Source organism: Panthera tigris, chromosome B1, assembly GCF_018350195.1.
Source record: "Panthera tigris isolate Pti1 chromosome B1, P.tigris_Pti1_mat1.1, whole genome shotgun sequence".
NCBI classification, from domain to species: Eukaryota; Metazoa; Chordata; class Mammalia; order Carnivora; family Felidae; genus Panthera; species Panthera tigris.
Genome location: NC_056663.1, coordinates 142,837,021 through 142,850,872, shown reverse-complemented (window position 1 = coordinate 142,850,872; position 13,852 = coordinate 142,837,021). Strand labels below are relative to the sequence as shown.

General features: G+C 36.4%; 1 protein-coding gene across 2 annotated transcripts in view; it reads right to left on the bottom strand.

The window, feature by feature from the left end:
• NUP54 (nucleoporin 54) overlaps nt 1-13,852 on the bottom strand; it is a 54,090-nt gene that overhangs the window by 22,149 nt on the left and 18,089 nt on the right. Inside the window, exons 9-12 of one of the 2 annotated variants that reach the window (XM_007074802.3) lie at nt 8,727-8,834; nt 4,664-4,783; nt 4,269-4,379; nt 1,539-2,214 (exon numbers count right to left, since the gene is read on the bottom strand). In XM_007074802.3, the coding sequence (XP_007074864.1) occupies nt 2,086-2,214; nt 4,269-4,379; nt 4,664-4,783; nt 8,727-8,834 (468 nt within the window). In that variant the 3' untranslated portion in view covers nt 1,539-2,085. Of the gene's footprint in view, nt 1-1,538; nt 2,215-4,268; nt 4,380-4,663; nt 4,784-8,726; nt 8,835-13,852 lie in introns of those variants that run through there. The other variant, XM_042984362.1, reaches the window with a different exon arrangement.

Here is a 13,852-nt window from a genome sequence, read left to right as displayed (position 1 = left end):
ATTAAACACAGAACTTGTATAAATAGCACTGGAGAACACAGCTTAGTCCTAAGGCCAAACTGGGTCCTTCCTCCTCCTACCCACCCAAACTGGAACTTGACTTACTTGCTTGGACCACACCTGTAGTTTGACCAAGTCCAGTTATCTAACAGCCTATATGAATGAGGGTAATAAGCCTGCCTTAACACATGAAGTTAGTGGGATTGAAACTTGGGAGGCTGACTGGCCCTGTCTAGGAGTATTTACCTTGTGAAATTAGCCTAAGAGTATCAGAGCACAAAAAACGAAAGGCAAGAGAAGTGAACATAGCATTTGTGACTCGCAGTCTGTCCACTAGAGTATGTGGCTCAGTGAGTAACAATTCTCATCAGTTACACATCAGCAACTCTCCCTACTGTAGGAGGGTATACAGAGGGCCAGAAACTCCTTCCATACTCTGCTACATGGATGACGATGGGACTGACTGCCTGTTTTCTGGCTGAGGAAGAAAACACAGAAAAATAGACAAATTCCTCTTTTGGGACTGTTGGAATTGCCACAATGAGTAGGAAAGTATGATGGAAGAGAATATAGCAAGTTTGCATGGCATTAACTTGGCAAAAGTGGCTGGAAATTTTCAGCACCTAACTTGGAAAGAATCATTTTTGAAGTTCCCAGTCTTCTACACATCTTTAACCTAGTTTACAGCTGGACAGAACTTCCTTCAGTGAGATCTGAGAGGATGGCCTCTTGATAAGTATCATATCCCTCACCATTCCCATAAACACAGTGTGGCAAGATTCATGGGGCTATTTCTCAAAACACTTCTCATTACAAGCCAAAGCACGACAGAAATGAAAAGTTGAAGCACCACAAGAGGGGTCAACATACAGCCCAGGGGTGAAGTTTGTAGTCAGAAATTGTTCAAAATGTTAAAAAAAAAAAAATCATTTCATATCATGATGTCTAATTCAGATTTTTCTAGTGTTTTCAGTTCCGAATGATACATTAAGGAATTTTTTTAATGTTTATTTTTGAGAGAGCACAAGAGAGGCAGGAGCAGAAAGAGGGGGACAGAGGATCTAAAGCTGGCTCTGCACTGACAGGCTGACAGCAATGAGCTGGATGTGGGGGGCTTGAACTCACAAACCCCATGATCATGACCTGAGCCAAAGTCAGATGCTCAACTGCACTGAGCCACCCAGGTGCCCCAGGGGATTCTTTACCATAGATGATACTTGAAATAAGTTTTACTTGCCATAACCTAGTCAAACTAGGTCAGCATTGATACATTTTCCAGGAGGGAAAAATCAAACTCAAGACTAGAATTCTTAAATTGCGGTTATGATTTAATACTTGTGAGGAGAGCCAAATAAAGCATCAGACAGAATTATATAAAAGTAATTACAATCAAGAATTTATTTGTTTTCATCATTTTTTTAAGAAATAAAAAGATCTAAAAAGCAAAAAAAGTTGCAAAAATGATAAAATGTAATTCTGTTATATCCTAATTGCTTAAGTGTGTTCTGTAAATTCCAAATAAGTAAAATAATATAAAAATATATTTTCAAATCTTTATAGGATGAAAAGATAACCACAATCATTAAATACTCTTGGATTTCCTTTACTCCTCCCACAGATGAATTCACAAATATATAAAAACTGACGTACATTTACATTCTGAAGTACAAAGCTCCAACAGCCAAATAGTTACACAGTTTATTTTGTTATGTGCAAAGTAGGTATTTCATATTTACTTGCTATGGAAAGCAGAGTACAGGCTCAATGGAGAATAATCATTAAACACTGATTAGTTTTAAGAATAATGCTGTTGTCCAAATGTACAGCGGCACATACTTTTCGTAATTATGTACTTCTCTTTTACAGTAACAGCTTTCAGGTATGAATCTTTCAAAGGCTATCTTTGAACAGCTGTGAAGTGGATGTTATTTCAGATCTGATGAAAATAATTTGACAGTAGCCTCCTCAAAAACCAGGAGAGGATTTTCTTTTTCTCCCCTCCATGTGGTCAGTTTCATTCTTAAGGAAGGCCTGATGTTGCAAGAAGATACATTTCACAAACCCTTAACATAAGTTTGTGAATTGTCAACTAAAGACACCACCTCTGATGTGGATGGTTTCATTCAATCCATGTTCTACCAACTTTATATCTTCTAGGTCATCTTTTATGATGCTAATCAAATGGCTAAGGCCTTCCTGTTGTTGTTTCAAATGCTAGAAGGAATTAAAATATATATCAATATATTAAGCCATTAAACTGCACACTATGCACAGGAAAAAGGACTTTTTCACTATTTTACTAGCAATACAGCACTTGGTAGCTGCTCTAAATAGAGTGGACATGCATATTAAAACATTTCATACTACAGCTTGTGCTAACACATTTCTATGACCTATAGTAAACAAAACCAAAAAAAATGAACAGTATTTTCCATAGAAATTGTACAGAAGATACAGATTTTTAAAATATAATGCAAGAAGGTATTCAGATATGGAGGACTAGCAAAATAATTCTGAAAACTAAAAGTTTTCATGTTTTGAAGTACCAAGTATATAATGATAACAGAACTACAATTGCTAACATTTTAAAGCATCCAAGTGTTAAAGCAGTTTTCAGAGCTTCATGGGTAGTAACAAAATTTTTTTAAGCACTCTTGGGGATGCATTACAGCATCTCTACAGATAGAAAAATTGAGATGCAGGTAGGAAACCCGCTCAAGGTCCTAAACTAGGTGATGAGCTGTGATCCAGTCCCAAAACAAGTGTTCATGTTATTCTAAACTTTATTGCATAATCACTCTATCAATATACTGGAATCTTTCTCAGCTAGTGTTTTGTAGTTATTTACAATGGAATATAGTCAAGTGGATGTATATGTCCCAAGAACCTAGGAGCCAAACTGGATTTTAGTTGTATAATATAGCAATATCCCTTCTAAAGCACATAATAAAACTGGATTTGTAGGTGACAATTATAACCATCTAAAAATGCCCCAGGCCATGACAACAGCCCTAAGATGTTCCTCAAAATTTACCATTTTAATACCTTTAGATACAGTCACTGGTTAGACAGGTTTCATTAAATCAATCTGTATTTATACTGAGGAAAATAAACTAGAGCAGTACTTTCCAAACTTTTCACACCAGATGAGCTAAAAGTAGTTGGAGGGGTTCTGGCCACCCCAACCTCCACCTGGGTCCCCTGAGGGCTGAGGAGATCAATGATTGGTACATATTTACAATTTATATGTGACATACAGGTTGGGCATAGAGGACAGAGCAGTTACTTCTCAAATTGTACATACAAATCACTCTGATCTTAATAAAATGTACATTAAGTAGGTTTGGAGTAAGGACTGAGATTATGCATTTGTAATGACCTCTCGTGTGTTGCTGTTGCCACGAGTAGCAGGGTGTAGGGAACTGTGGTGCCTCCACTAACTGAATTCATCTTTTATTATAAAATATACAAAACACAAAAATACCCATCTTAACCCTTTTTAAAAACACACAGTTCAGTAACATTAGTATATTCACATTATGCAAAATCACTACAATCTGTATTTTTAGAACTTTTTCATCTTCCCCAAATCTGTACCCATTAAATATTAATTCCCCATTCTCCCTCCCCTCAGGCTCCTGGCAACGACCATTCTATGAGCTGAATTACACTGTATAAGTGTACTATATAATTATACTATATCCTTTTAAACTGGCTTATTTCACTTGGCGTAACATTTTCAAGACTCATCTGTGTTGTAGTGAGTGTTAGTTTCCTTCATTTTTAAGGCTGAATAATACTCCACGATGTGTGTGTGTGTGTGTGTGTGTGTGTGTATGTATATATGTGTATACACACACACACACACACACACACACACACACATATATATATATATACATACGTACATACACACTGTATTTAGTTTATCCATTCATCTGTCTTTGAATACTTGAGTTGCTTCGACATCTTGGCTATTGCGAATGCTGCTGCTAAGAACATATGTGCGTCCCTGCTTTCAATTCTTTTAGGTATATATCCAGAAGTAGAACTGCTAGATCATGTATCAGCTAGATGTTTAATTTTTTGAGGAACTGTTTCCACAGCACTTGCACCATTTTACATCACCACCAGAAATACACAAAAGTTGTTTTCTTCACAGTCTTGTCAATACTTGTTATTTACTGTTCTTTTGGGTAATAGCAAGCCTAACAGATGTGAAGTGAATTCTCCTTTTAAAATGTGCACCCTAGCCCTAGTGCACTTACCTGCTTGATTTCTCGTAACAGATCTGCATCTATGTAATATCTTTCCTCAGATTTGACTGCTCCAAAATGATTCTGCATCCTGATTTGGGACATCAGTTCATTTAGTCGGCCCTAAAAATAAGACCGAGTCAAATTACAACTGCTAATGACAGCAACCACTTCTAAAAGAGAATTTTTTCTTTTAAAAGGATGGGTACTACTCTTATAAAGTTGTGTAATTCTCCCTCTGTACATTATGTGAAACATTAACGTAAGCCAAAACCACATCATTAAGAATCTACTTTAAAAAAGAAGTTTTGATTAAAGAGAACAAAATACTTAATAAAAGCAAGTATACATAATTCCTCTTTTTGAAGACTGACAAATTCTAGCTCTATGGTCCTATAAATGCCTACCTTAAACTGGGTAGGTGCATTCAGTTCACACTGAATTGTATCTAGCTGAACTCGCAACTGCTCTTCATCAGCTTGAATGGCATACCCACTCTTCCTCTGAATTTCCTGTTTGATTAGGACCTATATAAAGAAAATCCACCAACAATACCAACAGAATCATGAGTCTCTTTTTAGTTATGCAAGTAATTTTCTTACATTATTTGTTGAAAGAAACCAGCTGAATACACTTACAGTAGGAATCTTAACAGTTTGAGAGTTGGATTAGGTTTGTCCATTTTTATTAGGCAATCTACATTAGAATATTGACATGCCTCTAATTTGTTTTTAATGACTGCATAATTTGTCATGCATTAATAACCAATAATTTATTCAGTTATTCCTCCTATTGAGGGGTATATATTCTGTTTCTAGTAATAAACTTTTATAGAGAGATACTGATCTAGACCCCCAAGAATGAGACCGCTGGGTTTAAAAGCACGTGTTTTCAGTCTAACAGAAGCTGCTAGATTGTTTTACAATTTAAATTCATAAACCACATGAGAGTACCCTTTTCCCCACAATGCTATCAGCAAGAAGTTATTTAAGTTTTCCCCAAACTGACGAGTGTGAATGGAGCTCACATTTCTTCTCTAATCTGTACTTCCCTGAAAAGTTAAAGGAGCATCCTTTAATAGTCAAAAACTACTTTGCATTTGCTCTTCTATGAACTGCCTTTACACATTTTTTGCCCATACTGTGAGTTTTTTGGTAAAAAAACAATCTCTTTGTATAGTACGAATAATCACCATTTGCAAATTCAATTTTCTTTTTCTGGTATCTGTCACATGACTTGACAAATAGCTTCTGATATCTTTTGCTGTGCAAAATTCTAATTAGCCAATTTTATTTTATAGTTTCTGGCTTTCTGGCCAAAAATCTCTCCAATGTCTACAGTCAAGCATGTAGCTTCATAAATTTTTTAGTTAAATCTTTAATCCACCTATTTTTGTCTATGGTATGATACAGAGGTCCAGTTTCTTTTTTTCCCAGACAGCCAGTCACTCTAGCATTATTTATTAAATAAACCAACTGAATTGAGATACCACCTTCATCATATGAAGCATGAAGATGTAGTTGGCATCTATTTCTGGATTCTCTATTCTGTTTATCTTTACTGTCCAATCTTATGCCAGTCCCACACTGATTTGTCACAGAACCTTTAAGATAGGTTCTAAAGTCTTGCAAGTCCCCTTCACTATTTCCTTTTTGTTCCCCCAAAAGCTGTTCTGAAAACACTTATCCTTCTTGAGGAACTGAAAGATTTCTTGATCAAGTCTTTAAAAGTTGGAAATTATTTTCAAACTTTATAAAGTGGATAGTGAATCTTCTCATCTAAATATGGTTTATACGTCATTTTGTAAAGACGAATTCAGATTTTGTACTTCCCTCATAAATTTATTCCTAAGTATCTTACAATTTTTACATCACAATAATATTTTCCTGTTTTCACTAATGGTATGCTGGTTTGGGTACATTTATCTTGTATCTAGCCATTTTAACCACATTCTCTGGTTTTCTCGTAAGAGTTTTCTAGATATTACAATCATGCCATCAGCAAAAAGACAATTTAATCTTGTCCAATGTTTATATTAGTTACCTAATTACCTTGTTATATTTATGAAAACCTCCAAGATAATGGATATTACTTTTTCTGGTGGTGGGGGGATTACTTTCTGAATGGGATTTTAATGCTTTGCTTCTTTGAATATTTGCTGTTCATTTTGGTAACAGTCTCTATATTTTTCCTTTATGATAGATTTCCTGTTATAAAACCAACCCTGCATTCCTGAAATAAACCTTACTTCATCACAGTATATTCCTTTAGGATTTGATAAATAGTTGGATCCTTTATGCATTTACGTTGCTTTTGGTCACATTTATTGAGGTGTAGTCCACATGTAAGAAAATCACCCATTTTAGGTGCTCAGTTACTATGAATTTTGACAAAATCCTGTTACCATCACCACAATCAAGGTACAGAACGTTTCCATCTACTCCTTGTTGTCACTGCTCTCCCTTTATTACCTGCCCCTGGCAACTACTGACCTGTTACCAGTCTCTCGTTTTGCTTTTTGCATAACATCATATAAATGGAATCATGCCTTTTGTAGCCTTGAAATCTGGCTTCTTTCACTTAGCATAATCTGCATCTCTATTTATTAGAAATGTACATGAATAGATTTTATTTGGGGGTACCAGAAGCAGAGATGTAAAGTAGCACAGCTGCTCTGGAAAAGTTTTCAGCAATTCTTCCAAAAGTTAAACAGAGTTACCATACGACCAAGCAATTCCAATCCTAGATTTAGGTACCCAAGAAAAATGAAAACACACGTCCACGCAAATATTTGTACACAAATGTTAATAGCAACATATGTTAATAACCAAACGGGGGAGACAACCAAAATGTTAATGAATTGATGAATATTGGTATTTTCATGTAATGGAGTATTATTCAGCAATAAAAAGGAAGTAATACTACATGCTACAACACAGATGAACCTTAAAAACACTACGCTACATGAAAGAAGCCAGTCACAAAAGACTACATCTCTTGATGCCATTTATCTGAAGTGTCCAGGATAGGCACATCCACAGAGACAGAAAGTGGTTGCTTGGACAGGGTTTTGGGATGAAATGGGGAGTGACTGCTAATAGGAATGAAGTTTTGTTTTAGGGTGAGGAAAATGTCATAAAATTAACTGTGGCAATGTTGCACAGACTAAATATACTAAAAACCACTAACTATATACACTTTAAATAAATGAACTATATACACTGAAATGTATGGTGGGTGAATTATATCTCAAAGTGATTTTAAATGGGGAAATGGTCTATAGATTTTTCCTTTTGTCTAAAGGAATTAGCTCTTTAGTGGTTAGACAAAGTTAAGCAGTTAAACATCTGGCCTTGGTATTTTTCCATGGTTGATCTTTAAGAAGTTTCTCATTTATATATTTGTCCATTTAAGATTTTTGCACCTATGTAGATGTTTTTTTAGCAAAATTGAAATCATCAAAATTAATCTGTTTTCTCTAGCTCCCAAATGTGTTGTCCTGAATTGCATGCAGTATTTTCTCATTCTGTTCTGTTGTCTGTAGTAATGTTTCCTTTCTCCTTTTCCTCATGAGATGTTTAGCCATTTCAAAGATCTTTTCAAACAAACAGCTTTCGATTTATTCTCTGTACTATGATTAATTTTATTTCACTTATTTCATATCTGTATTTCTCTCTCACTGGCTTCTCTTGAGAGTCTTTCTAACTTCTTAAGGTAAGTACCAGTTGCTTATTCTTTGCGTTTGTATTTTAAGGATGATAACTACGTGTCCGACTTCAGCTCAGGCTCAGGTCATAATCTCGCAGTTCATGGGTGCAAGCCCCACTCAGGCTGTGTGCCGACAGCTCAGAGCCTGGAACCTGTTTCTGATTCTGTGTCTCCCTCTCTCTCTGCCCTTCCCCCACTCATGCTCAGTCTCCATCTCTCTCAAAAAGTGGATAAACATTTAAAAAAATTTTTTTTAAGTGAAAGCTTAAATGCTACAAATTTTATTCTGCATACAGCTCTTGATATATTCAATTGATTCTGGTACCTAATGTTTCTGTTTTCATGATAGTTTAAAATTTCAGTTTTTGTTGCTATTCATGCTTTTACTCCCTCTTGTTAATTTTGAAGTTCCACTGTTGTTTTTTCATCTGGCCGTTTCATTAATAGTTATACTCCCTTTTCTAGCACTGAAAATCAAATATTTTTCTTTTACTTTTATGAGAACTAGATACATGCTTTCTGTGCTCCGAGATGATTTACTTCTTCACTGCTTCTACCCTCTCAATAAGATGTGAATTTTAGAATACATTTATTTTCTTCACCCACTCCTATGAGACCTCTCATCTGACTTCTAGATTTTACTGAGAAAGTTTGGTACTTACAGTTTCAAATTACTATTCCTTCCTTTCAGTGTGTTTTTCTCTATCCGGCACTATCACACATATAATCTTACAGATGTTCAAAAAAATTCCAAATTACTACCTGTAAAGTTCTATGGGAAAGGTCCATGAGTTTCCTCTTGTATTGTGCAATTTTGGCCATAGTTGTGGTTTGATTCTTCTGTAATTCGCTAATATCTTCAGATATGATCTGTTTTTCAAAAGAAAGTTTTGAAGGTGAGTATAAACATCACAAATATTTATCAGGTTTATATGAAAAATTTGATTCTAAGAGGAGACGGAGATTCATCTTTCAAAATATAAACACCTCTACATCTGTCTTTATAGTTCTTCCCGTCTATGCACCCATAAAATTAAAAAGTACCATTCAAAGGCTTCTTAAGAGCTCTAGGAAATTTAGTGATGAGGCAAAGTGTATAGAAAAATAAGTGTATACTTGAAAAATATTGAGGTATAGGACCAACAACCAGGCCCTGAATGGAAAAAGTATCTATGAAGTCACATCCAGGAGTGGCCTTAACAGACAATCTGAAAAGTACAGTATAGTCCAGTATTAAGTGCTGAATATTTTAGACAGAGTGATCAAAGTGGAGGGGAAAGGAAGAATATTTATTATACAACCTAATACATTTTTATGCCTTGCCATCATGGATTTGCTCTTTGGCCTGAAATCGTTACTGTTCTGCCTTAACAGAAGTCTTAACCTTACAGAGTTAAAAACTCATTTCATTAACGCTACCCAACCTGAATCCCATAACCGTTCCTATCATAATCATTCTGTGGCACTGCCTTGAGATGTTATAAGAAAAGAGGGTAAGAAGAAGATTGTGCAAGACATTTAGTCCACTGCCTTTTAAGGGAACTTTCCAGTGACAGGTCATGCTGAAGGAACAAAATTAGGTGGCCATGTTTTACATTACATAACCTAGGCACTTCCTCCACCCCAGTTTTAAAAAGTTGACAGGCTTCCAGACGCAAGAATAATATAGTGGTCTTCTCAACCAACAATAACTAAGAAAAGTAGAAATGGTTGCCATTTAGTATTTATTCACAAACACGAAAACAATCTAAGGAGTTAACCCAAGAAAGAAGGCACAGGGTTTTAAAAATTATTAGTTCTTCATTTAAAGTTTATTTATTTTGAGAGAGACCGAATTCCAAGCAGGTTCCATGCTGTCAGTGCAGAACCTGGTGTGGGGCTTGAAAGCATGAACTGTGAGATCATGGCCTGAGCCAAGATTAAGAGTTGAAGCTTAATTGAGTAAGCCACCCAGGTGCCCCAGAAGGCATAAGGTTTTTAAAGAAAATATTTAAGGGGCACCTGGGTGGCTCAGTCACTTAAGCATCTGACTCTATTTTGGCTCAGGTCATTATCTCAGAGTTGTGAGACTGAGCCCTGCATCTGTGCTGGGCATGGCGCCAGCTTAAGATGCTCTCTCTCCCTCTCTGTTCCTTCCCCCCACCTCAAGAAAAAAGTTTTTTAAACTGTTTCAAAAGACTACCTCAATGAGTAAAGACCTCCGTGAGTAAAAGAACATAGTGTGTTCATAATGGAATAATTTATTAAGATTCAGTTCTCTACAAATATGTTTAATGCAGTTCCAACTAAAATTCTAGCATTTTGACAAATAGATTCTGAGACTGTTACAGAACAGTAAAGATCCATAAAGATGAAACAACTCTGAAAAGAACAAAGATCAGAGATTCACTCTACCACACATTGAGATACACTACAAAGCCACAACGTAAAAAAAAAGAAAATGGTAAAACTGACTTAAGAACAGAATAGATAACATATACATATATGGGAATTTGGTTGGATAAATTTGCTTTGATAAATCACTGGGTAAAATAACACTGGGTATTATTTATGGATGACATTGGCAAACTTGACCCACTAGAGAAAAATAAAGTTGGGTTCATACCACTTACTGTACAAAGTCAAACTCCATGAAGACAGAAGACCCCAATGTGGAAGGTTAAACTCTAAATAAAATGTCAGAAAAATAATGTAGGAGACTCTCAGACCTTGGATTGAAGAATGACTTCTTGAGCAAAATCCCAAGAAGAAAAACAAGGCAAGAAACTAGTGGGTATTGTTATGTTAAAATTAAGGATTTCTGTTCAACTGAGGACACCAAAAAGCAGAGTTGGCAGAGAGGTGAGAAAGTAGGAGACATCTGTACCATTTAAATCAGACTAGGGATTAAAATCTAGAGTAAACAGTGAACTCCTGAAATTCAGTAAAGAAAAGATAAATCCAACATAAAAACTAGGAAAAGATAGGAATAACTTTTTCTAAATGCTTATTTTTATGAGAGGGAGAGTGCACAAGCCAGGGAGGGGCAGAGGGAGACAGAGAATGTGAAGCAGGCTCCAGGCTGTCAGCACAGAGCCCGATGTAGGGCTCGAACTCATGAAGTATGAGATCATAACCTGATCTGAAGTCAGATGCTTAACCTACTGAACCACCCAGGCGTCCCCCAACAATGTTTTTTAAAGTAGGCTCCACACCCGGTGTGGAGCCCAACGTGGGGCTTGAATTCACGACCCTCATAATCAAGATCTGAGCTGAGATCAAGAGTCGGAAGCCTAACTGACTGAGCCCCCTAGGTACCCCAAGATAGGAAAAATTTTGATTCTGGACAAGATGGACTTTAGTATATGCCACTCTTATCTCACCTACTGAATCGAGCTATAAAACTTAGACTGCACGGGCAACTATTTGAAAAATAAATAGTGGCAGGAGGATTGGGGAAGGAGACATGAACTGAAGTACCACTGAACTGGTGGGTGAGGTTACCATTTCCCCCAATTCTGGCACACCCCACAGGTTTCAACAAAGCCCAAAACTGACAAGTGAGCATAATGCTGACAACTCCAAGAAAAGCCTTTTAGTTCCGATGGAGGAGACACACTGTAATATCTAGAGGTTTGCTCAGCTCCAGTACTACAGCAGTACCCCTCATCCACACAACCCCCATGCCTAACACCATGGATGGTACCAGATCCTATATATAGGATGTTTCTTCCTATACATGCACATATTTGATAAAGCTTAATTTATAAATTAGGCACAGTAAGAGATTAACAATAAAATGGAACAATTATAACAATCTACTGGAATAAGTTACATGAATGTGGTCTCTCAAAATATTGTTCTGCACTACTGTTCTTATGATGTGAGATGATAAAATGCCCACTTGATGAGATGAAGTGAAGTGAATGACACAGGCATTGTGACACAGCATTAGGCTACTACTGACCCGATGATTCATCAGGACGATCATCTGCTTCCAGATGGCGGTTAAGGGGGGAACCACTGTATTGATTTGGGCCAGATAACTGTCGCAGAGGCACTGTTCTGTACACAGTAGGATGTTTATCAGCACCCTCGCCTCATCTCAGTAGATGCCTATAGCACTCACCCAGTTCTAACAACCAAAGAAGTCTCCAGACATTGCCAAATGTGCCCCGGGGGATAAAGCACCAACACCATTACCACCACCTTCCATCCACTGAGAAAGGCCCAAGAGCAATCACTTAAAGAATTGAAAGGAGCAAAGGACAAAACCCACAATTCTAGCTGGAGACTTCAACCCTCACAATAGAACTACTAAACAGAAAAATCAATATAGTAGAACTGAAGAATTAACCAACTGGATCTCACTGACACTAACAGAAAACTTCACCCAGAACAGCAGAATGCACATTCTATTCAAAGGCATGTGGGTTAAACACCTTAAAAAAATTCAAATCATACAAAGTTCTCTGACAATAATAGAACTAACTAGACTAGAAATCAATGAGAGTAAAAGGAAAATTTCCAAAGATGTGGAAATGAAACATACTTCTAAAATAATCTATTAGTCAAAAAGATCCAACAGTCAAACAGAACTCCCACAAGTGTGGAGTTCTGTTCCACAATTCTAAGTTCTAATTCCACAAATTAGAAAATATCTTTAATGCATCGGAGATTAAACTATAACATTATCAAAATTTGCACGATTGAGGTAAAGCAGTGCTTAGAAGGAAATTAACAGCATTAAAGTGCTATATTAGAAAGGAAAGGTCTCGTTAGAAAAAGAGAAAAACCCAAAGCAAGCAGAATGAAGGAAATGGTTAAAAGCAGAGATTAATGAAATTACTAACAGTACTACAGAAAAAAATCAACGAAACCAAAAACTTGGTTCTTTACTAAGATCAATAAAATTGACAAACCTCTACCAAGACTGACAAAACTAAAGGCAAGTAATAGCTTCTGTGGTCTTACTTTGAAGAACTTTGGTCAAACCCTATTTGTAGTACTACTGTAACTCATTTTAAAAGTGATGGGAATAAATTCAGTGTGTCCAGCCTAAGAGGATGAAGGCGCTGGAAATCATGTCACATGAAAAACGACTTGGGGGCACCTAGGTGGGTCAGTCAGTTAAGCGTCCAACTCTTGGTTTCAATTCAAGTCATGATCTCACGGTTCGGGAGTTCAAGCCCCACATTGGGACTGTCAGTGCACAGCCTGCTTGGGATTCTCTCTCTCTTTCTCTCCCTGCCCCTCCCACTCACTTTGTCTCTCTCTCTCCTTCTCTCTCAGAATAAACTTAAAAAACAAAACAAAAAACATGCTTGAATTTACATGCCAGAGAAGGGAATACTAAAAAAGAAGAATTGTTCAAAAGAACAATGTTCAAATATCTACAGTGCTATCACAGGAAGCACAGCTATCGCTTACAAAGCAATGCCAGGGAAAAAGGGTATAAATTATACCAAGGCAGATACTAGATCAATGTAAGAAAGAGAATTTTTATCAGAGCTAGCTGACAGTGAAATGGGTTGCTTCATAAAGCAGGAAGCTTTTCACTATTCAGTCTGAATGAATATGTTATCAGGATTTCCACATACGAGAATGTGGAGGTAACCCTCAAGAACCTTTAAGTATTTGATTACTAGGTCTACTTACTAAAACATTAAGTAGATTTAAGCATTCAGTAATTTAAATTTGCTTCATCAATCTACAATTATACTACACCAACATAAAGAATCATAACTGTAGCCTTCATTTTGGTAAGGCCTCATAAATATCATTGCTTAATTAAGAAAGTATGCATTCTCTGGCTCGAAATGGAAATTACAAACTAATAGCAATGCTAACAATTCTAAATTCATTGTTAAAATGTATCAAATAAGATTTACATATTTTGGAGGCTCTAT